The sequence below is a fragment of the Archocentrus centrarchus genome, chromosome 21 (genome assembly GCF_007364275.1).
Source record: "Archocentrus centrarchus isolate MPI-CPG fArcCen1 chromosome 21, fArcCen1, whole genome shotgun sequence".
NCBI classification, from domain to species: domain Eukaryota; kingdom Metazoa; phylum Chordata; class Actinopteri; order Cichliformes; family Cichlidae; genus Archocentrus; species Archocentrus centrarchus.
In genome coordinates this window covers 34,831,198-34,855,280 of record NC_044366.1, presented here as the reverse complement: position 1 = coordinate 34,855,280, position 24,083 = coordinate 34,831,198, and the positions used below count along the sequence as shown (strand labels likewise).

The following is a 24,083-nucleotide window of genomic DNA, read 5'->3' as shown; positions in this document are numbered from 1 at the left end:
ACAGACAGTTCAAGTCACTGAAAGATGCATTTAAATGAAGCTAGACTTCAGTTGAAGTCAGTGATTCTTCTGATGGAGCCGATCCTTGGGCTGATGCCTCCCCAGTCACTGTACCGCCGGTACTCTCCGGGCCTCAGATAGTACACTCTGCCCTTGTAGTTGGGTTGGTCATACAGGAGCCAGTGGCCATCCATCACATTGCAGGAGTTGAAGTCAGACATGCTGAGCTGGTCCTGGACATTTGGACAGTCGTCAACCAGCTCGTGCATCTGCCCGGACATGTCAGCACGCTCATAGAGCCTCATCCTGTAGGAACCTTGGTGCTAGCAAAGGATCACAAACTCTCTTAATGTCTCCACTGGTTTTCAGCTTCTTACTAATTCAGTCATTTCTTTACCTACTTTTAATTATTGATTTAGAAAAAGCAAACAACATTTAACATCATTTTTTTTAAGTGCCTCCAACTTCCTACTTATCCATGAGTTCACTGGTGACCTATCTAGGATTAGGATCTGAGTTTGATTAATTGTCCACTCCTTTATATAAAATTTTCACCTATGTGGAACAACATGTGGAAAAACTTTTAGCGAAAACTGTGATACTAAAATGAATATAAGAGACTTCATTTGAAAGGTAATCTCTTCTAGTTTCTGAATATTTGCCCATTAAGCATGTGGCTAAAAAAAAAAAATATATATATATATATATATATAAAAGGTTCTTAAACCAAATTATTATGACCTACCTGGGGGATCATACGGCAAGATCTGACACAGTCATTAATGCCAATCATACGCTGGTTATCAGAGTACTCTCCTCTCCTTAGATAGTACTGATTGCCCATGTAGTTGGGCCTCTCATACACCATGAAGCAGCCGCTCTCGACCCTGATGGAGTTGCATCTGTTGAAGTAGGTGTGAAGATCAGCACAGTCGCTGCTGCACTCGTGAGAGCGCCCTTGGAAGTTTCTGTCTTCGTAAAATATGATCTGCAATAGCGACAATCACACACATGCACAATTTTTTACACAGCACCATGAGAGACAGAAACACGAAGACAGGCAGCACAAGGTATTTGTAAAACCACAACATTTAATTTTCTTTACCTTTCCCATAGTTGTTGGCATCAGACTGTATTACCATTCAATGCTGTCCCTGAGCCAAGCCACTGTGCTTTATAAAAAAGAAAGAAAGAAAGGGCTGCTGTGTGATTGCACAGCATAAAGTATTGTCATTTAAATACATCCCTCACAGTGATGATGGATCACAAGTGGGGGTGGGCAGATGGGAAAATCTATTTATGTATAGATGACTCTTGGTGTGTGATGAGTTATTGTTCTTTCCTCCATGTTCATCACAATTTCTTCCTGAAAATGCTGCAGTACAATAGAATGATAGTCAGATAGTTCTGCACAACATCAGCAGGATAATACGGATATTTAACAGGGCCAGCACATAGTTTGCACAACCTACCAGCTTTTTTTTTTTCTTTTTCTTTCCTTTTTTTTTCTTTTTTTTCTTTTTTGGTTGCTGATGTAAAACAACATTTCCAAGGTAGCATAAAATGATGACTATGACTTCAAATTAAGGGTTTACATAAGTATCTTACTCAGATCAGATTACCACTGTGAAATCATCTGTTTGTTCTAAATGAATTAACAAATCATGCTGTGGTTTTTAATGTCTGAGGTCCTCCTCACAACTGAATGGACTATGACGACTCCATTTTGCAAATGCTTTATTATGATGGTGAGTACTTTGATCAAGGACAGGTCCTGCAGAGTGTTGTTTTTATGCTCTTGATATGGAGAGTCCCTTTTTTATGTATGGTGAGTCCCATGGTTAGCCCTAACCTTACATGAGGGAACGTTCTGATTCAGGTCAATAGAATTTTGACTAAATCTTTTTAAATATTACAAGAAACAGTTTTTTGTTGTTGTTTTTGTTTTGCTTTCTTTAGTGTTGCAGGCACATAATCTGAGTATGAAGACTCTAAAACCTTCATGCAGCTCTGGACCACCAAACGTGGTCAATAGTCCATGATGCGTTTGATGGAGCCAACTCTTGCGCTCCTGCCACCCCACTCACTGAACCTCTTATATTCTCCAGGCCTTATCAGGTACATCCTACCCCGGTAGTTGGGGTGTTCGTAGAAGAGCCAATTGCCATTAGTCACATTGCAGGAGAAGATGTCATTAATGTGGAAGCGATCCATGACGCACGGACAGTCGTCTACCAGGTCCATCACCTGACCCCCAAACTCAATCCGCTCATACAGGCGCATGTTGAACGTCCCAGACTCCTAGTTTTGAATCAGAGAAGGGCGTCATTGACTCAGCTGCATCCTCAGAAAGCATCTCAACAAAGAAAAAAGAACCAATATATTCTGTTTACAGTGAATATCATATACAGTTATGGAATCTTCTTCTATATTACTACACAGTGTATAATGAATACTAATGAATGAGTTTGGGAAACTGAGCTTTTAAAAGAGGATAAAAGATTTTAGACGTTGTAATGCACCTACTTCCAAAATGAATGACACAATGCCACTTCCTCAGACTGAACTAAAGTGAAGGTAACATATCCTTAAGGCAGGCTTTGAAACTAATGGCTCATTTACAACTGGAGTCTGCACAACCCAAGATATCTGGGCTTTGCTTCTGCTTCTCTAAAAGAAATCTCAGTAACTCTGACACACATTGAATGGGTTTATTTTTTACAATGACATTAATAATTTGACATGAAATATTTTGATAGATAATAGATGTATTTGTATTCACATTTAGCTTTACAGAGCAGACTAACTCTGCAGCTGTTTGAACAAAGTTTTGTGCCTTCACATCATGTGACTCCACAGCTTTCATGCTAAAAGTAACTTTCTAAAACTAAAACTCCAGATCAAAGACTGAATTAGGAGGTTGACTCACACTTCAGAACATATGGCACCAAAGGCACAATAACCACAAGAACACATTTTTTTGAGACAATCAACAGTAACAACCAGCCGTAAGGTGCACCCCTTTGAATGAAGCTCCGTTTCATTTGCATACCAAGTAAATAAACTTTTTGAAAAATCCAAAGTTTTAAAAATATGCTATTGTTTGGAAACCCATAATCAGCAGTTAAGATTATGTGTTAAATCATTCTTATTTTTTGTTATTATTATTATTATGAGGTAGACTTTTTTAATCCTGTGGGTTAAAAGGTGAGAACTCCTGAAATACCTTGGTTAAAAAAAGGTTAGGTCTGCTTAGGTTAGCTTAGGTTCTCACAATGTATTAACAAGCAGTGTAAACTACAGTGTATGTGTGAGACTTGGCTTTGCCATCAAACAGTAGCTCACCGTAGGGATGTAGCGACAGGAGCTGACAGACTCGTTGACACCCATCCAGTGATGGAAGTCAGGATACTCTCCTCTCTTCAGATAGTACTGGTTACCAGAGTAATGAGGTTTTTCATAGATCATGAAGCAGCCACTCTCCACCTTGATTGAGTTGCAGCAGTTCAGTTGGCTCAACAAGTCCTCGCAGTCATTGCAGCACTCAAAATGGTGCCCAGAGAAGTTGTTGTCCTCATAGAATATAATCTAAACATAGAAATCATATATTTTTCATTGTGTGTACTGTAAAATATGTTTGATAGAAACAAATAAATATTATACATATTTGCTTCAGTGACAACATTCTGTGAGATGTTAATGGACATCTCAGTAAAGGTTAAGAAAACTCTAGAGGCCTGTTAGCTTTTATTCCCCTCCTGCTTCTCTGAGAGTGTTTGCCCAAAGCTGTAATGTTTACCTTCCCCATGTTGGCTGCTTCGCCTGCCCTGTGCCTAGTCCCTCTATGATCCATCCAGCTCTTTGAAGACTCAAACCTGTTACATATATAGTGAATGCGAAATGCAGACTCTGCATGTGTCATTCATATTGTAATGGCAGGAATCTTTGGCATTTGTGCCACAGTGTTATCCTGAAGAGATGTTTGGGGATTATGTATGTACAGGTGAGCGCTGACTGGTCTGATGTCAGCTCTGAATGGGTGCTGTTTGTTGTTACACTTCCAAAATTACCTCATGGTGATGGTTTATGCTCCCCCCACATTCATCAAGATATCTTTTAAATATTGACTGTTTTTTATTTGCACAGACGTGAAACCTGCCACTGTTTTATTTGGAGTTGTATCGTCAGAATGTTTTTTTCTTATAGTATAAATAAGTGTGTGTCTGTTCTGTGTTATCTGTATTTTTCATTCTACCACTGCCATCTGGTGGTGATCTTTATTTCTGACCAAAATAAAAACAGTATTTACACACTTTTCAAACCATCTGCAAAATCTACTGCAACGTTTAACTTTTAAAATAAGTATCCTCGTATTAATTTAGATGATATTTACTCATGTCTAAACAAACATAAAGGTACGGTACAATAGATAACGCTTGAGTCTGGGTGAGAAAAAAGTCAGTGCTTGCACAATTTTATTCAATCCTTTTATGAGAGTTAGGATGCCGGACCACGAGCCCGACACATCCTCCTGCAGAAAGATGCCCTCTAGATGCAGAGAGCAAGAACAAAACTGAATACATGTGAGCACTGACGCCATTTTATTCAGTGTGTGAAACAAGGCAAAGAGAAGACATTTCACAAGAACGGTTCTCCTGTCTTTATAGATCCATGACACGCCTGATGGAACCGACTCTAGAGCTAAGGGCGTTCCAGTCGCTGAAGCTCCTATAGCGGCCGGGCGGCAGGTAGTAGTGGCGCCCCCTGTAGTGGTGTTGCTCGTACATCAGCCAGTGGCCGTCCAACACATTGCAGGAGTTGAAGTTGGAGAGGCGGAAACGGTCCATGAGATTTGGACAGTCATCCGTCAGCTCCATCATCTCGCCTCCCATGTCAAAATGCTCATACAGCCTCAATCTGAAGCTGCCGCTGTGCTGCAGAGAGCAAGAAGGTCAAAGAGCGTCTGCAACAAGCTGCTTGGCTTAGCTTAGCATAAATACTGGAAACAAAATGAGACAGCAAACACGGCTCCCACCAAAGGCTGGTGCTACACCACTCATAGGCAAGCTATCATGTGTTAATTAGTGGTGTCGCAACATACCAGTTCACCATACTTTTAAAAAAATGAAATATTGATATCATGTTAATAGCACAAGTATTATAATAATGTAATCCAGTGTAATTAACAGTCTGATTTATACTCTTATATAGCAATGCCAATTTCAATACCACCCACTGTAAAATGGGAGAAATAAGACAATGCAGTAACAAGCTAGTGTGTGGCTACATCTCAGAGGAGATGACTTGATGGTCCTCTACCAGAATCCCAAAAACAGCTAGTCGTCAGCTAGCTGACTATATTGTTGTTTGCCAAAAAAAAAAAAAGTTTAAACACATATAGCTGTGGCAAAATGAGACCATTTATTTGCTAATGCTGCATGCCAAAAGGTATGTACCTTAAGATGGGAAAAGTATAATAATATATAGTCATGTGCTCTGACAGTTATGTTGAGGGGACAGACAAACAAAACCTAAAACCTTAACAGGAGCACAAAAGCAGCAATCCATAGATTTGGGAGCAGTCAACTGTGGCGCCTTTCAGAGTAAGAAATTCTACATATTGCACCTTTAAATCAAGTGATGAAACACCTTAATTTTGCAACAAAAAAAAAATGCCTGAATATCCTGTGTATGTTTTTCTGTGCACTTTTTAACTGAATCAGTTATTGTAAAAGGTGCAGATGCAGTCTGATAGTTTTTGTCCAGCACTGTCAGGATCACATCAGTGGTATTTTACTGAGGGCCTTACCGTGGGGATCATGCGGCAAGATCTGACACAGTCATTCATGCCAGTCATTCCCATGTAGTCAGAGTAGTCTCCCCTCCTCATGAAGTACTGGTTTCCCATGTAGCCCGGACGGTCATAGATCATAAACATGCCACTTTCCACTCGAATGGAGCGGCAATGGTCAAACATAGAGTGCAGATCAGCACAGTCGCTCATGCACTCATAGTAACGGCCTCCAAAGTTTTTGTCCTCGTAGAAGATGATCTGATAGGGGCAGAATAATGCACGTCAGCTCATTTTTAATGTCAGTGACCTACCTCTGTAACGCAAAACTAAACACAAACCTTTCCCATAATGCCTGCTGCTGCTGGTCAAACTTCTTCCTGTGTTTTTCAAAACTAAAAGTAGCGTCCATCTTTATATACATTACCCTTTGGGAGCAGGTGCTGTTATTTAAATGAGGCATGGTGTCAGCAGAGAGGTTACAAGAGTCTTCCCACTCCTGTTTGTCATGTCCAGCGTTCAAGTTAACAGATACCATACAGCTTCCAGCAAGCGCTACAGCATGGACAGGCGCTGGAACAGTCACTCTTTCAACCTTCTTGTATGTGTTTTAAATGGGCTGGATTCAAGGTATGGGTGAGTAAATACCAATAAAAAAAAGTGGTTTCTATATGTTGTGTTTTGATGGCGTGTGTAACAACTAAATTATCATGATATTGATATTGATTTACAATAATTTTGTAGATATTGGACTGACTTGGGAAAAATGAAACTACTGTAGCACACCGGCAAACATTTCCAATTGTTACTAGAAAGAATTTTGAATTTTGTCCCCATCATATCTGAAAAATATTTGCCAAAAATTGACCTTCTTCTAATCAAGAGAATTCATCAGAAAGTTAAATAACTGCCTTATATCAAAGAGTTAGAAAGACTCGTGTTATTGATTGTGTTCTAAAAACTCTCCACTGCAGTTCCACCAAATCTGATGCCAAAGAAATTAAGCAGAACTGTGTTGTGTTTATTTTAATCATAGTGTAAGAAATTATGTAGAAATATTGTATGATACAATTGGCTGGTCCTGGCACAGGAAACTATAAAGGATTCAAATAAATCAGTCTTGTGTGGAATGTCAGAATAACTGATGATTTCATGAAAACGTTGGACAATTTTCCACAAAATGGCTATTCATGTCCCAGTTTCATGAGAAAGTTAGTTTAACCAGTCTGTACCAAAACATTTATTCACAAGCACAGAAAGTAGTTTACAATAGCTCCATTTATTTATGAAGTCATTTATAACAGGATCTTACTAATGCCAAGTCAAGTACTGACACATTACCGCTTTTTTCATAGGATAAAAGGGGATGAAAATAAAACGGAATAAAACAAATCAAAGATTCCTGATTAGAACTCTGTGATTCTGCGGAAGGAGCCGGTGGTGGCACAGGTGGCTCCCCAGTCACTGAACTTGCGGTACTCCCCGGGCTTCATGAAGTACTGCCTGCCGCGGTAGTTCGGGTGCTCATAGAGGGTCCAGTAGCCATCCATGACATTGCAGGAATAGATGTCGCGACTGCGAAAATGATCCTGCACCGACTCGCAGTCCTCGCTGAACTCCATCATCTGACCCTGGAAATTTGGTCGCTCGTAGATGCGTATGCGGTAGGGCCCCTCACTGGTCTGGAAGAGCACGGCAGGGAGGTAAAATCCAAAATTAGAGTAGCATCAGTACCTTTACAGCTCTGTATGGGTGTGTCTGTGGCAAAGATTTACTGGAAAGGGGCAAAATGAATATATCTCCAAACCCTCATCTTTTTTTAACCTAGAATTTGTAGGACTGCACCGACATATCAGCTAAATGTTGGCCAGTATTGGCCTTGCTGAGTGAAATCTGTATTTGAGTAAATAAAATTACATTAACCAGATATTTTTTTATCTTTTGTGTCACATCTAAAGTATGCTGGCCAAATGCTCAAAGTTTAATTATTTTTATGTATATATTTAGATATTTTTAGAGAAGATTTCTTTATTTCCTTGGAACAAAATGGGAAATAAATAACAACCAAAAGTAAAAATAAACCTAGAAAACTGTCTCGGCCTCAGCTATTGGCACACACAATCAGAGCATCACTAAAAATTACATATAATTAAAACATACAGATAATACATGTAGCCGGATGAATCAGTTTAAAAATGTGGCATAAATATGAGTAATCAGCAGCTTATCTATGAATGACTTTCTGACATATATGTAATGTTAGCCTCGTCCTACACCTAACTTTGAATCCTTTTATGTATTTTTGTGGTTTTTCAATAAATTACATACAGAAAAACCATTTTTCCGCACCTACATCTAGAATCTCATTGAAGTATGAGTATGAATCTAATATTTGAAACAACAAATTAATTATTTTTGCCTTATGCATGCACAAACACACAGAAAACAGAAAATCAATGATTTAATACCCTAAATATGGACATGAAACAACTTTCAAATCAGAAAATGTCATTCTCAGCTAATATTTTTAATTGCATTAACTGCACATGAATTCCTGTTCCTCATAAACGTAGCACATGTTGTTCACTCACATAGGAGAAGGTACGGCAGGAGCGGATGGTGTCGTTGTAGCCCATCCAGCGCTGGTAGTCTGGGTACTCGCCTCTGGTCAGAACATACTGGTAGCCAGTGTAGTTGGGCTTCTCATACAGCACCCAGCAACCACTTTCCACCTTGATGGAGTTGCAGCGGCTGAAGTGGGGGTGCATGTCAGGGCAGTCGGTGTCGCACTCATAGGAGCGGCCCTGGAAGTTCCTGTCTTCATAGAATATGATCTGAGTCCAGGAGAGGAGGAGGGAGGGGACAGAAGCAGTCAGAGAAAAGTCTGGTGATGCTGGACGACAGATTTCAGTTGAGCCTGAATATGTGGCTCTGACAGTAACAACCACATCACGAGTGTTAATTTCTCTGGCATTTTCTAAAGTCACTGTTAATTTCTCTGTGTGTTTGGCAGCTGTTTAGAACCTAGTCGTTATTTGAGAAGCTGCAAAGCAACTTGTCGGCTTGATGAAGCTCACTTCTAAACAGAATGAGTCTCTCTTACCTTACTACTCATCCTGCAGAGTGCTGGAGCCAGTCACCTACGGAAAAATGGTGGTCTCACAAAGCAGCACCACAGCCCCGCTATATAAACCGCAATCAAAGGGTTAGCAGATCCCACTTTAGCTGTTTTTTCAATGAGCAGGGATTTAACATACTGGCATAGTTGCCAAGAGTCTTGATCCTGGGCATAGAGCGAAAATCCCTGAATCATCAATGCAAAAGTCCTACCAGGCAAATTACTGACCCACTGTGCCCTCTTTATTGATATGGACATCAGAGACACATTTTATCCACTAATCCATCATCAAGGAGATTAATCTTTGCTCACAGAATGTCAGAGGTCATCACAAAACAACTCAGCCTCTACAACCATTTGCTGAAATTCCAAAAAAGTGACTTTAACAGAAAAATCTGGATTTGTGTGTATTCACTGATTAGTGTAAAGTCAATATTAGTGCCAAAGTACACATTTAAGGTGTTTAGACTTTATGCCAGTTCATCGTTTGTACTTAACTACATTTATCAGACAGTTTGTTACAATCTGATAGGCTGTGAAGAGATATGATACCAAACGTCCACTTTTTTCCTCACAATCTCACAATGGTAAAAAATCCTTTCAAATATTCCTCGATATGGATCGCGATTGATTCCAAAAGTTAATTTGTGATTTGGGCTGAGTCCCATCTTTGGCAAAATTTTCATATAAATTCAAGAAATCCTTAAATGGGAAAGGGAATTGGGAGTAAAAATTACAGAGGATGCTTGGCTTTCTATGTGTGTGGCACAACAGACGTCTACCAGTTCTAAAAGATGGAGGGAATTTGGATGGAAGTGTTTAATTAGATACTTTATTACACCGCAAATTACTAGTAGATATAGAGGGGAAGAACAGCAATGTTGGAGACAATGTGGATATCGGAACGCCAATCATTCTCATGTATTTTGGTCCTGCCCAAAGTTGGCAGCTTACTGGGATGGAATCTGTCAGACTACTGGGATAATTTTGGGGTATGTCATCCCCAAAGATCCTAGAATTTTTCTGTTGGGGCTGATATCTGGAGAATTGTTTCAAAAAGAGGATGAGTACCTTTTTAAAGTTCTATCAATTGCTAGCAAAAAAGCAATTACACGATCTTGGCTAAAGAAACCCCCCCCCCCCCCCTGCTGGACCACTGGAGGGACGTCGTGGAGGAGATTCATTCTATGGAAAAACTGACATTTCTTTTACGTATGAAAGGACATTCTTACAATAAACGTTGGTCTAAATGGTTAACATACAAAAGCAAGGAAGCATAACTAGGTGTAATATCTTGTAATGTATATATATACTTAATTAATAATCAGTGCCCCAAGTTCAGTGTGTGTTGTATGTTTTATTGTAATGAAAAATGTTAAATAAAGAGTATAAAAAAAAAATTCAAGAAATCCTACCGACAAACAGACAAACTAAATCAATAACATAACTAATTTTTCAGTTAATAAAGATTATTTGGTCCCATCAAGGACAAATCTGCAATGGTTTAACAGTTAATAGGCACATCTTGTCAAAAGTTAACTTCTGGAGAGTCTTGACTTTTTAATGAGACAATCAGTTGTGGCTTTTTTTGTTTATTTGTTTGATTTGGTTTGGTTTTATTGAGGTACTACTGCAGTAATCTACTCATCTAACTAAAGAGAAGCAACCTGCATGGCATCCTGCTGCAGTAAACAGTTCCACAGGGTTCGACTCTTTGAGACCATCATTAGTTTAAGCCATAAAACCTCTTCAGGGTCACTGAGGCATGTTTGACCAAGAAGCATGAACTGCTGCTCCAGATCACCAGGCCTCCATAATGACCTGTAATGAGTGAAGGAAAAGCAGCTACCAACAACCACAACAACAACAGTGTGCTGCTCCACTGTTCCACATTTCTCCAATGATGATCAATAAAGTGTTACTTAACACATTACAGCATGACACTGTATAAAGTATTATCAAATAAAACACAGCCCAGGTCACAGAAACCATTTCTCTGCAGTGTTTTTATTTACGATACTAGTACATTTTTGAGTTTAAGTAACATTTTCAATCTAGTAAGCTAATAATTGAGTAATTTTACCATCTCATATTAGTACTATTGCTCTAACTTAATTTCTCCACTACTGTTAAAAGACAGAAGAATAAAGATTACTTGAGTTTGACAGTATGAAGCAAACATCAGAAAGCACATTGTAGTCCACCCTGAAGACACAAAGTAGCTGTTGGAGGGTCATTTCAGTTGTGCAGAGACTCTTGTGAGCCTTCATAGTGCTCAGTTCTCTCCTGATGATCATCACTGCTGTCCTAAAAGTGAAGCAGAGAAGAAGAGAGGTCTGTTTAGAGCCACAGGGTGGCAGCAGAGGATTTTTAATGCAGACTTTGTAACAAGAACTTGTTAAAACTCCTGGCTTTCAGATTTCAAACACTAGTCTTTCCTCAGAAATTATTCTGGGTTGCAGCTGAGCATTCCCAAAAATTACTTCCTGTCTTCTAAGCACTTTTCCTTAACCTAGAGTGAATTACATTTCACAATTTCACAAATGTGTGAAGACTAAGAAAAAGAGAACCACATTACCCAAACTACACTATAGGTATAAAGAAGGCTAAGAGTACCTACAAGAGTGGAAGTGAGGACCTCTTGACACGTAATTACTCAAGGAGGGTTTGACAAAGGCTGCAACATACAACTAACAACAAAGGCAGCACCAACAACACTGGGAATGCCAACATGGAGGCTCTAAACCATTTCTGCATATGATGTGAGACTAATACACAACATTGCCAAAAGTATTCACTCACTATCCAAGTCGTTGGATTCAGGTGTTCCAATCACTTCCATGGCCGCAGGTGTATAAAAACAAGCACCTAGGCGTGTAGACTGTTTCTTCAAACATTTGTGAAAGAATGGGTCACTCTCAGGGGCTCAGTAAATTCCAGCGTGGTACCATGATAGGGTGCCACCTGTGCAACAAAGCCAGTCGTGAAATTTTCTCACTACTAAATACTCCACAGTCAAGTGTTTAGTGGATCCTTCATGAATCACCACCTGTGTGGAGGGGTTTGTGTGTCCCAGTGATCGCAGAAGGTATGTTGTCCCGGGGGGGGGGCATGGTAAGGTCTCCCATAGCAAATTGGTCCTGGGTGAGAGGCCAGACAAAGAGCGATTCCAATGACCCCTATAGAACATGCAACAAGGGAAAAGTTCACCTTGCCCGGGATTGGGTTACCAGGACCCCATTCTGGAGTCAAGCCTAGAGAGGGAGCTCGAGGGAATTAGCCAGTGGTGCCCCGCTGGGTGCAGCTTGAAGAGGGGACATGAGCCTGCCCTCCTCTAGACCCACCACCTGCAGGAGGCATCGTAGGGGTTGGGCGCAAAGTGTGTCAGGCAACGGCCAAGGGCGAAGGCCCTGGTGGACTGATTCCTGGCTACTGGGACATGGAATGTCACCACTCTGGTGCGGAAGGAGCCTGAGCTAGTGCATGAGGTTGAGAGATACTGGCTAGACATAGACTCACCTCAATACATGGCCTGTGCTTTGGAACCAGTCTCCTGGAGTTGAGTTGGACTCTGATCCAGTCTGGAGTTGCCCTCAGTAAGAGGAGGCAAGCTAGGGTGGGTACTTTTGAGTTTTCACCATGGACGAGAAGGTTGCTTCCTTGCGCGTTCCGGCTGGGGAACGGGTCCTCACGGTTGTTTGCACTGTTTGCATTGTTTAGCCTCTCCCTTGGAGATAGGGTAAGGAGTGCAGCCATTTTGGAGGGGCTCAGAGTAGAGCTGCTGCTCCTCCACATCAAAAGGTGTCAGATGAGGTGGTTAGGGCATCTGACTAGGCTGCTGCCCCCGTAACCCAGCCCTGGATAAGTGGAAGAAAATGGATGGATGGATGGATGGATGGATGGATGGATGGATGGATGGATGGAAGGATGGATGCATGGATGGATGGATAGAACTGTTAGTGGTAATTAAACAAAGTGGAAGTGATTGGGAACAACAGCTACTCAGCCACAAAAAATAACAGAACAGGGTCAGTGGATGCCGAGGCACATAATGCAGAGAGGTCACCACCTTTCTGCAGAGTCTATTGCAACAGACCTCCAAACGTCTTGTGGCCTTCAGATTAGGTCAAGAACAGTACATGGAGCTTCATGGAATGGGTTTGCATGTCCAAACAGCTGCATCCAAGCCTTACATCACCAAGCACAATGCAAAGCATTGGATGCAGTGGTGTAAAGCACGCTACCACTGTACTCTTGAGCAGTGGAGACGTGTTCTTTGGAGTGATGAATCACACTTCTCTGTCTGGCAATCCAATGGAGGGGTCTGGGTTTGATGGCTGCCAGGAGAACGGTACTTGTCTGACTACACTGTGTAATGCAGTGCAAAGTTTGGCAGTGGAGGGATTATGATGTGGTGTTGCTTCTCAGGAGTTGGGCTCAGCCCCTTAATTACAGTGAAAGGAACTCTTAATGCTTCAGCAAACTAAGACATTTGGGACAATTTTAAGCTCCAAACTTTGTGGGAACAGTTTGGGGATGGCCCCTTCCTGTTCCAACATGACTACATGACTGCTGCAAAAAGCAGGTCTATAAGGATATGGATGAGTGAGTTTGGTGTGGAAGAACTTAACTGGCCTGCGCAGAGTCCTGACCTCAACCCAATAAAACACCTTTGGGATGAATTAAAGCGGAGACTGTGAGCCAGGCCTTCTCGTCTAACATCAGTGTCTGACCTCAAAAATGTGCGTCTGGGAGAATAATCAAAATACCCATAAACACACTCATAAACCTTATGAAAACCTTACTTCTGGATGTGAGGTGTGTGCTCTGGTTAGTTCAATTCAATTTTATTTATATAGCGTCAAATCACAACAAACAGTTGCCTTGCATTATATTGTATGTTAAAGGCTATACAATTATCAGTCAGTCCGAGAAAGGCAAATGAGCCTGATGGCATACCAAGCAAAGTAGTCCAACTCACTGGGGTCTTCACAAAAATCTTTAACACCTCCCTGTCAGTATGCACAGTACCATCCTGCCACTATGATTCCTGTTCCCAAAAAGCCAATCTGGTTTCTGTGGACTTGAACAATTATAGATCATCTACTCAAGTGATTATGAGGTGCTTTGAGAAACAAGTCCTGCATCACATTCAAACCAGCCTGTCTCCCACATCAGTTTGCTTATAAGCTGCCATCACCACAGCAACCCACACTTGACTAAACCACCTGGAGGACAGAGTGAGCTATGTAAGGATGCTCTTCATTGACTATAGTTTTGCATTCAATACTTTCCTTCTGGACATCCCAATCAGCAAACTACAAGACTTGGAGCTCCTGATCCCCTTCTGCACCTGGATCCAAGACTTCCTCACTAACCAATCACAGAGTTAAAATAGGCTCCCACCTCTCCTCCTCCATCACACACATCACATCACATCACAGCACTGGAACACCCAAAGGCTGTATGCTGTGTCCAGCCCTCTACTCCCTCTGCACTCATAATTGCATACCAGTCCATTCAACCAACACCATAATAAAATTTGCTGATGACATAACCATCATTGGGCTTATCAGAAGTGATGAGTAAGCATACAGGGAAGAAGAGATACGAAGACTATCAGAGTGGTGCTTGGTGAATAACCTGATATCGAACACCAAAAAGACAAACAAATTAGTGCTGGACTTCAGGAGGAAATATGACACTGATCTGGGCCCTCTCTGCATAAATGGGGCATGTGTAGAAGAGGTGCAGGCATTCAAGGTCATGGGTCCTCAAATGTGAGGGCCTCTCCTGGTCAGCCAAAACCACTGCAACTATGAAGAAAACACAGCAAAGACTATACCTCCTGATCGTGCTCAGGAGACATAATACGGAGAGGAAGCTTCTACCACAGAGAAGCTTCTAACATACTGCATGGTGGTGTGGTATGCAAGCGCTCCAGAGATCAGTCAGGACTGCAAAGGAGAGTGCCATCTCATGCTAACATGATCAATGACATCACTCACCCTGGCCATCATCTTTTTGTTGCCCCCCAGCAAGCATTACAGGTCAGCCAAGACACACAGGTCCAGATTCAGGGACAGTTTTTTTTTCCCCAAGCAAAAAAGATGTTAAAAATGGTGGGGGGGGGGAACACTGAAAGGTGTGTTATCCACTCATGCTTTATTTAATAGTGATTTTTATATTTTTATTCATTCTACATGCTATTGTCTCATATTTTAGTCAGTGTCTTGTGTTATATCATGGCATCATAGAATAGCTTTTTAATTTTGTACAATTATGTGCAATAGAAGCAGTTCTGACACTAGGCTGTTTAATAATCTGCTTGATGACAGATGTGGCATGAGTATGCTGTGCTGGAACTACAATCTCCTGAAGATGGAATATAAAACACAAATCTCCAAATAAGAACATAACCAATGCAAGCTGAGTTACACGGCAGCCTTCACTTCACTTTTGTCATTTTAATAAAGCTACTTATCTTTATTTGTAGAGCACTTTTCTAAGCAGGATTCTCCAGTGTATCATAACTATAACAGGTAATAAAGGAAGCACTGAAGCACTTCTCCTTAGTATTTAAGGACTTCACCCAGCTCATATTTTGCCTGCCACACAAATGAGGGACGCTGCAGTTACTCACACTGATGAATGACTGAGATGAGGAGGAAAATGAAGGTGAAACTTCCCGGGGTGGAGCACTTGCCTTTGTCTGCCCAGACAGCCATCTTTTCAGCTTCTGATCTGCAAGAGTTTTTTTTTTTTTGTTTTTGTTTTAAGGCTTCTAAAACAGTCTTTTAGAACATTAACAGAACATTAATTGCAGAGTGAAAATAGGATGGCAACCTCCTAGGATGACTGATTTTTATACATTCAGCAATAGAACATTTGTGACACATCTCTTTGCAATAGGAGACTTAACTCAGCTGGTTGTCAACTGGCTGTATTCCTATTTAAAAACAAGGTTACCAAGCACCTTTATCATTCTATAGTTGAACTGCCAACCTGCAGCAACTAAGTCAATTTGTGGATTAATGTGGATTAATCCACAAATCCGTTCTGTCGGAGTATGAATGTGAGTGAATGTTAGACGATTAAAGCACTTAGCTTAATTAATTAATCATGGAAGTGCTTGTATGAATGCGTGTGCATGGGGTAAATGTGAACGTGTTGTGTAAGCGCTTTGAGTGCTCATATCTGAGTAGAAAAGCGCTATATAAGAACTAGTCCATTTACCATTAATGTTCAATTTGTTTCAAATCCATGAGGTTCTGGCTGGACTCTGGAATGCAAATTATTGTGAATTTCTGTTACTGTAGCTGGCAAGAAATTTGTGATTTTCAATGATTTATCAAAGTCAGTGAAATCCAAAACAGATTGCATGTAATTGGAAATTTGACCCCATTCAATTGCAGGCTGATTTTGTCATTTTGAAGATGGCAAGTGACTACAAGTGGTTGCAGACCAGTCTCTTAATTCTGGTTAAAAATGCTTAAAATTTTGCTATGAATACTCATTGAAGGACTTTTGTAATGGAGTATGTCTCCAAAAAAATAAAATAAAATGGCCACAAGCCATTACAAAAGGTTGTAAACCAGACAACACACACTTACTGTGTTCCTTGGAGTGGTGCACGGCCTTGTAAGATCCAAGCATGGCGAACGGATGGTAGGACAGAGTGAAAGGATAAACAATTGAGCCCTTGGGTTGAGAAAAACAAAATGGAGTGGGAATCATTTTTCTTTAGCCAAAATTATGTTTCAAAGAAGATAGAAAAAAAAAAATAGTGGCCACTTTCCCAACTGTGTAGAAAATAATTAGACACAAAAACTTTTTCCATCCAGACATTAGCCAGGACACTTTTTGTACCTGGGACTTCTGGTTGGGGTACACAGCAGCTGGTTTACACCTGTACAGAGCCAAGATTTCCTCCAGTGGCAGGCTACTCTAAACAAAAACACAAGCAACAGTTAAAACTAACAGCTTAAGCGTTAAATACATCACAATCATCTCCTCACCTTTAACACACTGCTATCAGATTTGATTGAGATTTCCTTTGTGCTTTTCAATCAGACTGCAGCTTTCTGTTTGGTCCAAGGTCAGCATTATTCCTCAGGACATAAACCCTATTTTGCTGTGTGTGACATAAGCATGTGAGCACTATACAGCAGTATCTGGTCAGAGGCTTGTCTAACTTTCTCAGAGGCAGTAATTCTTACTATAATGATTGTAGCGTATGCATGTATGCCTGTTCCCTAACTCCTCCTAGACACATTAATCAATCTGAATGAAACTTACCATATAAACTGCCTACAGTACCAGAATTATCAAAATCTATATACCTTTTGGGAATCATCTTTATAACACTCAAATCCTTTCAAATTATATATACATTATGTGTAGTAACTGATCTCAAACAAAGAGCAACTTACATGTACTTTACGTGTACGCTGTTATTTGTAAATACATTTTGTTAAATAATTTTTAGTGCAGTGGCATTTTGGGGTCACTGAAATGTTTTGTTATGGATATCTGTAAATATTTCCACACTAATAGTGACTGTAATTGAAAAGAAGAACAAGAATAAATATATGGATTAATTATTCTTTTTTTTTTGGTGTTTATGAACAGTTGTTTTTCCATCTCACTAGTGATGTAATGAAGATTAAAAAGTATAACTTGATAATTTAGATAAGATAGATAGTGTTTATTTGTCACATGCACAGTTATACACAGTACAATGCACAGTGAAATTTAATTTAATAATTTAATTTAATAATTTAACATACATATCTGTGTGTTAATACATGAGTGAAGTGAACTCTGCTGCAGGCCTGGCCAAACGGTTTCTGCTTGTAGCTGCAATGAAGGTTTCTAAGGGGGCACACTGAGCACTTTTTTCTTTTGTTTATCAAGAGATTATACAAAGCTGTTCACATTATGTGGATTTTCCATTGCTTACATAGCTTCTCAAACGCTTCTTTTTTAAACATATAAAACACCATAAAAACATAAGAACAAAAAAAAAAAAAAGAAAAAGAAGAAAAAGAGAGGGGGGGGCTTAAAGTAAAAAAGGACTCCACAAAGGGTGTCCACTTATGAGTGAAATTTTCTTTACTACCCTTCACTGTTAATACAGTTTTTTTCTATCTTCAGATATGTTCTTACAGTGTTAAGCCATTGTAATGTAGATGGGGAAATAGGGGATTTCCAGGAAAGTAAGATACAGCGTCTAGCAAGAAGAGAACAGAAAGCCAAAAATCGCATTTTGCTGGGGAGATGGGTTCAGTGTTGTCACTGGAACTCCGAAAATGGCAATTAGTGGATCACTTTGGATCTGGATTCCAAAAGCCCCTGAGAGTACAGAAAAGAAATTGCTCCAGAATTTGCACAAGTTTCAGCTGAAGAAAAACATACGACTTAAGTTGCAGGGTGAAGACTGACATCTGTCACATTGGTCTAAAACTGAAGGGAAGATTTTAGATAAACAAGATTTTGAAAAGTGGACTCTATTTATTACTTTAAACTGCACAAGCTGAAACCTAGCACATGGTGTGCCTGAACGTATGCTGAGAATCCCCTTATCCCACCATGCCTCGGACAGTTCAGCACCTGATTCACGTTCCCAAGCAGTTCTGATTTTGCCAAATGAATCAGACTCCATTGCCATAAGTTTTCCATATACAGGGGTTGGACAATGAAACTGAAACACCTGGTTTTAGATCACAATACTTTATTAGTATGGTGTAGGGCCTCCTTTTGCGGCCAATACAGCGTCAGTTCGTCTTGGGAATGACATATACAAGTCCTGCACAGTGGTCAGAGGGATTTTAAGCCATTCTTCTTGCAGGATAGTGGCCAGGTCACGACGTGATGCTGGTGGAGGAAAACGTTTCCTGACTCGCTCCTCCAAAACACCCCAAAGTGGCTCAATAATATTTAGATCTGGTGACTGTGCAGGCCATGGGAGATGTTCAACTTCACTTTCATGTTCATCAAACCAATCTTTCACCAGTCTTGCTGTGTGTATTGGTGCATTGTCATCCTGATACATGGCACCGCCTTCAGGATACAATGTTTGAACCATTGGATGCACATGGTCCTCCAAAGAAGCGTACCACCCAGACTGTTGCATGCCCAGAGTGAAGCATGGGGGTGGATCAGTGATGGTTTGGGCTGCCATATCATGGCATTCCCTTGGCCCAATACTTGTGCTAGATGTTCAGAGAACAACCTGCACTGAACACCATGAAAACCAAAGAGATCATCATCAACTTCAGGAAACACAGGACTGACCCAGCCACCCCCTCTACATCAACGGCAAGCGTGTGGAGAGGGTCCACACCTTCAGGTTTCTTGGTGTCCTCATCTCTGCTGATCTCTCTTGGTCAGATAACATCACAGCTGTTATCAAGAAGGCTCAGCAGCGACTTCACTTCCTGAGGATCCTCAGGAAGAACAACTTGGACTCAAACCTGTTGCTGACCTTCTACCGCTCATCACGAGAGCCTGCTGACATACTGTATCACAGTATGGTACGGCAGCTGCACTGAGGCAGACAGGGTCAGGCTTCAGAGGGTGGTCAAGACAGCACAAAGAATCGTTGGCTGCCCTCTCCCCTCCCTGATGGAAATCTACACCTCCCGCTGCATCAGCAGAGTCAGGAACATCATCAAGGACAGCTCACACCCTGGCTTTGACCTGTTTGACCTGCTGCCCTCTGGCGCATCAAAGCCAGAACAAACAGACTTAAGAACAGTTTCTTCACCAGAGCAATCACCACCCTGAACTCTCACACTCACCCACTGTAACTGTGCAACACCCACATCTCTGTGCAATATTAGATTATTCATACTGAACAATATCTATCACTCCTATATTGTACAATATCCAGTATTCATTCACTAGTGCAATATTCACCATCTTCATTATTATATATATACTCTTATTTTATTTTTTACAACATATACATTTTTATACATTCTCTTATTTTCTGTATTTTTAATACATTTTATTTTCTGTATATTTTCTACATACTGTTTTATTACCTCCGCCAAGGAGGTTATGTTTTTGGTCGCGTTGGTTTGTTTGTCTGTTTGTCTGTCTGTCTGTCAGCAGGATTACTCCAAAAATTACGAACGGATTTCAATAAAATTTTGTGGAGTGGTTGGAAATGACAAGAGAAAGAAGTGATTTTGGCGGTGATCTGGATCACGATCTGGATCCAGGAATTTTTTTAAGAATTCTGCACTATTGTGGGATAGGGGGTTGGCCTTGGCGGAGGTTTGCGCTCTAGTTTTCTGTATATTTTAGATTATATTAGATTATTATATTTGTGTTTTAGAAAGTTTGACTTTCTATTATTGCATGGCACTGAACAGGAGTGGCCCTCCAATCTCACTGTACATCCTGTATAATGACAATAAAGGCATTCTATTCTATTCTATTTTACTGTGGGAACCTGTGTACCCACGATAAACTGCACCTATGCAGTACAGCCTCATAAATCCTACTTTCTTCTACTTGGTCTCATGGACATATTTCAGTTATTTTCTCACAAACAGTATTTATATCCAAAGCAAAAGGTTGTTGGTTCAATTCCTGCTGGAGACACAGCCCCCCTTTGTGTTTTGTCAGGAAGGGCATCTGGTGTAAAACACCAGAGATACCTGCTGTGGTGACCCTTTGTGATGAGACAGCAGCCAAGAGTAGTTTTGCACCTATTTTAAGGCATTTATAATTATTTTAAATACAAGATTTAATAAAAGTTGCATTTAGACGTAATTGGATAAGCAGTTGGATGGATGGATGCTTGCTTACCATAATAATTCCAGCAAAGGATGACAAGATCATAGCCTCCCGTTCTAAGCGATTAGGATACTGGGCACTTCCTAAGCTGCATGTTGCTCCACTGTGGTGGACAGGAACATGAATTTCACTGTAAAAGTTCTTCATATATAAAGTAGCATCATGGAACAATGTGAATTCATTTCATGATGTGAATCTTATTTCAGATACCACCAAATAAGTACATTCATTTTGCTGCCATTGTAAAATCATTGTAAAATATCATTGTCTTTTTACTGTGGCTTTAACTGATTTCTTTTTAACTAAATTTTGTGAAAAATGATAACATAATTCAGGAGTATCAATGATAGAACGAGTCGCAGTAGCATTGTTAATATTTAATTTTTTTTTTAAAAGCTTACATCATCTCTCTGTCAAGCACACCTCGTCCTTCTTTCTTCTCCAGCCACCAAAGGGCAACACTGATGGCAAGATCATAGTGTGCCTGCAACATGTCACACAGAAGCTCTGAGTTCTACTGAGTGATAAATAGAAAATCATTTTAGCACAGCTCGGTTCTGCTGAGTTTTTACCAGGTCATCCAGCATTGTGGACGTTCCCTTCCCCTTTGGATCGAAGGCATCTTCTCTAAGCTTCTGTCCAATGTAAGAGGCTCTGTTTGGGCAAAGGAGAAAATGAACCAGCTGCCATTTTACTTACTTACTTCATATCGTGCTTTGTAACACTCTCTGGCATTTTAATATCCACTCACATTAGGGCTTCAACATCTCTCTTCAGCTTCTTTGCCTCCATTTTCTGCCTGAGATACTGACATCTAGACTCCTGCAGAAAATCAAATCAAAAAAGAAATCAAAACATCTACAGTACACAGCACATCCTTTACAACTTAACTGGCCACTTATGCTTCTTACACAATTTGTTGATATATTCAATTTTGTTATTGATAAAATAGTAATATTCCCATCAATTTATGCTCAATAACCAATAATAACAAAGTGAAACCATGGTTTTAATATTTCTTTTAAAGTATTCAGACACTTTAGTGCACCTCCTCTTTGTTTTAACCTGAATTCTTCAGTCACTGGGACACTTCATACTGTTCATACTGGCCAGTTAGAGCAGAAAGGACCAGAGAAATGACCAAGAACCCAACAGGCAAAAGTCCTCTTTATGAACAGAAATCCAAAATAGAATTTAAAACCCTTCTCCTCACATACAAGGTCTTGAATAATCAGGCCCCGTCTTATCTTAAAGACCTTATAGTCCCATATCACCCCAATAGAGCACTTTGCTCTCAGACTGCTGGCTTACTTTTGGTTCCTAGGATACTTAAGAGTAGAACGGGAGGCAGAGCCTCCTCTTATAGTTATTGCTGGATCAGGTGACCCTGAACCCTCCCTATGGTTATGCTGCAGTAGGCCTAGGTTGCTGGGGTCCTATGATGCATGATGAGCATTTCTTCTTCACTCACTTTTTCTCTGTAGTCATTCTAGGGTCTTTATGTTACAATATAATGAGCCTTGAGGTGACTGTTGTGATTTGGCACTATATAAATTGAATTGCCAGAAAGACTACCATCTCAGCTTTTGTGTTTTTTAAAAGTCTCTCTGAGAGAGGACTCTGAGAGTTCATGGGAAAGGATTATTTCATGCAGTGAAACAGAAAATATTACCTCTTTGCACTACTAAACTCCAAGCACTGAGTGTTGAACTTTGGAGGGTTTGTCTGTTGATACCATTCTTACAGTGAAGCAAGGCAGCTCTATAATGCTGTGAGACCAATGCCCAGAGCCCACAGGACATGTTAGAGAGACCTGTGACGGCAATTGTCAATGCTCTAACCATCCAATCTAAAGGAGCTTGAGAGGTTTGCCATGGGAAATGGGATAAACTGTCCAAATCCAGAGCTGCAAATCCTCTAGACAACTTAAGGTCTTGTATTGTTAGCGTACTGGCAGTCACAATTCTATCTACACATAGTGCCATCGTGGCTGGGCTTCACACTGTGGTCTTTCTGCAGGACTACATGCAGATGTGTCTCAGCCGCCTCTGCATTGGTTACAATCTCAGTACTCTGTTTTCTGTGTAATCAAAGAGCTATGCAAACAAACAACACCAGAACACTCACAATATCCAGTGTCAAAGCTCTTCGGACTCAATGTGTTCGTAAATTAGATCTATTTATATATAATTTGTAATATATTTGCAGCATTTTCTAAAACCACAATTTTCTCATTAAGGATTATTGTGCCAAAACTGATGAGGGAAAAAAATTACCATTTTAATCACTTTAAATTAATACATGATAGTGGAACAAAGCAAGTAAATGAGAATTCTTTCTGATAAGACTCTTCATCTGTCAGCTCACAGAGTCCACCTAAAAAAAATACAGGCTTGATTTACTGATGATGCAGCAACACAGGCAGGCCGTGAACCTGACACCCTACTGGACTCGCTTCCTCTGTAACTAATAAGCACCACATTCAAACCAGCACCCATTTTCCCAGTGTAACACATTTAATATGAAGACAAAGAACAGCAACACATTAAAAACATATCCAACATGCAACCAACAAGCAACATACTCACTCAGCTGGTCAAAGGAGATTACAGTAGTTCACTGGGCATGATCATACAAAATCCTAAACACAGACTGCAGTCACACGACACTGAATCCTTGAACCTTTCTAGGGGAACACAAGCTTTTACCAGCAACGTCCAACACACATCTCAGGTGAACAGCATGGCCTGAATAATTTACATCAGACCAGTCAGCCTGTGATCATCACCAAACCAGACATCACAGGGAAACAAGTGGAGCAGGGGAGGTTAAAACAAAGAGAGCAGGTTAAGCATTTGCAGTGCAAAGTGTTTGATCCCCTGCTTAATTTGTAAGATTGCTCAAAGGAAATCAAGTTTAATTTTTATGGAGACAGAATATCAACCAAAAATCCAGAATAAATGCATCCCCCACTGCAGCAGCACAGGCAGTAAAACAAACTGATATCACAATAATTTGGTACATGTTTAGATTCAACTCATTGTGCACACAACGAAATCCCTCATCCAGAGACAAGCATCTGCACTCATGCAGCCAGAGACCGGCGCCACCATTAGGCAATGTGGTTTAAGCATCTTGCCCAAGGACACAGCACAGGGACAGGGGCTCGAACCTACAACCTTTTAGCTGCAAGGCGAGCACCTACCTACTGCGCCACTACCACTCAAACGATTAAATGATTTAAATGATAACTTACACAAATGTACAGAGTATTACAAATCAGTACTGATACATTAATGAAGAAAAGCAGGATTTTGGTGAAGTTGGCTGAGCTGAAACTTTTTTGTAACAATGCTGAAACTGTGA

At 40.4% G+C, this 24,083-nt stretch overlaps 4 protein-coding genes and 1 pseudogene across 5 annotated transcripts; all 5 read right to left on the bottom strand.

The window, feature by feature from the left end:
* Window positions 1-47: 47 nt before the first annotated feature.
* On the bottom strand, window positions 48-2,232 carry LOC115800357 (gamma-crystallin S-1-like; annotated as a pseudogene).
* LOC115800358 (gamma-crystallin M2-like) lies at window positions 2,029-3,843 on the bottom strand. 2 transcript variants are annotated; one of them, XM_030757652.1, is made up of 3 exons: window positions 3,800-3,843; window positions 3,346-3,588; window positions 2,029-2,301 (listed from the first exon to the last, which is right to left on the bottom strand). In XM_030757652.1, exons 1-3 carry the CDS (start codon window positions 3,806-3,808, stop codon window positions 2,029-2,031), a joined length of 525 nt encoding a protein of 174 aa, XP_030613512.1. In that variant the 5' UTR covers window positions 3,809-3,843. The 2 variants fall into 2 exon arrangements, with proteins under 2 accessions (XP_030613512.1, XP_030613513.1); XM_030757653.1 differs by having other exon boundaries at window positions 2,029-2,298.
* An 818-nt stretch (window positions 3,844-4,661) lies between these two features.
* LOC115800343 (gamma-crystallin M3-like) lies at window positions 4,662-6,159 on the bottom strand. The gene is made up of 3 exons (XM_030757636.1): window positions 6,133-6,159; window positions 5,810-6,052; window positions 4,662-4,934 (listed from the first exon to the last, which is right to left on the bottom strand). The coding sequence occupies exons 1-3, from the start codon at window positions 6,139-6,141 to the stop codon at window positions 4,662-4,664; spliced, it is 525 nt and encodes a 174-aa protein (XP_030613496.1). The 5' UTR covers window positions 6,142-6,159.
* Window positions 6,160-7,197: 1,038 nt separating this feature from the next.
* LOC115800342 (gamma-crystallin M2-like) lies at window positions 7,198-8,995 on the bottom strand. Its single transcript, XM_030757635.1, has 3 exons — window positions 8,895-8,995; window positions 8,383-8,625; window positions 7,198-7,473 (listed from the first exon to the last, which is right to left on the bottom strand). The coding sequence occupies exons 1-3, from the start codon at window positions 8,904-8,906 to the stop codon at window positions 7,198-7,200; spliced, it is 531 nt and encodes a 176-aa protein (XP_030613495.1). The 5' UTR covers window positions 8,907-8,995.
* A 2,011-nt stretch (window positions 8,996-11,006) lies between these two features.
* Window positions 11,007-21,580, bottom strand: c9h2orf80 (chromosome 9 C2orf80 homolog). The gene is made up of 8 exons (XM_030759062.1): window positions 21,469-21,580; window positions 21,290-21,371; window positions 21,119-21,201; window positions 20,730-20,820; window positions 16,779-16,856; window positions 16,523-16,610; window positions 15,553-15,653; window positions 11,007-11,216 (listed from the first exon to the last, which is right to left on the bottom strand). The coding sequence occupies exons 1-8, from the start codon at window positions 21,507-21,509 to the stop codon at window positions 11,148-11,150; spliced, it is 633 nt and encodes a 210-aa protein (XP_030614922.1). The 5' UTR covers window positions 21,510-21,580; the 3' UTR covers window positions 11,007-11,147.
* Window positions 21,581-24,083: the final 2,503 nt, after the last annotated feature.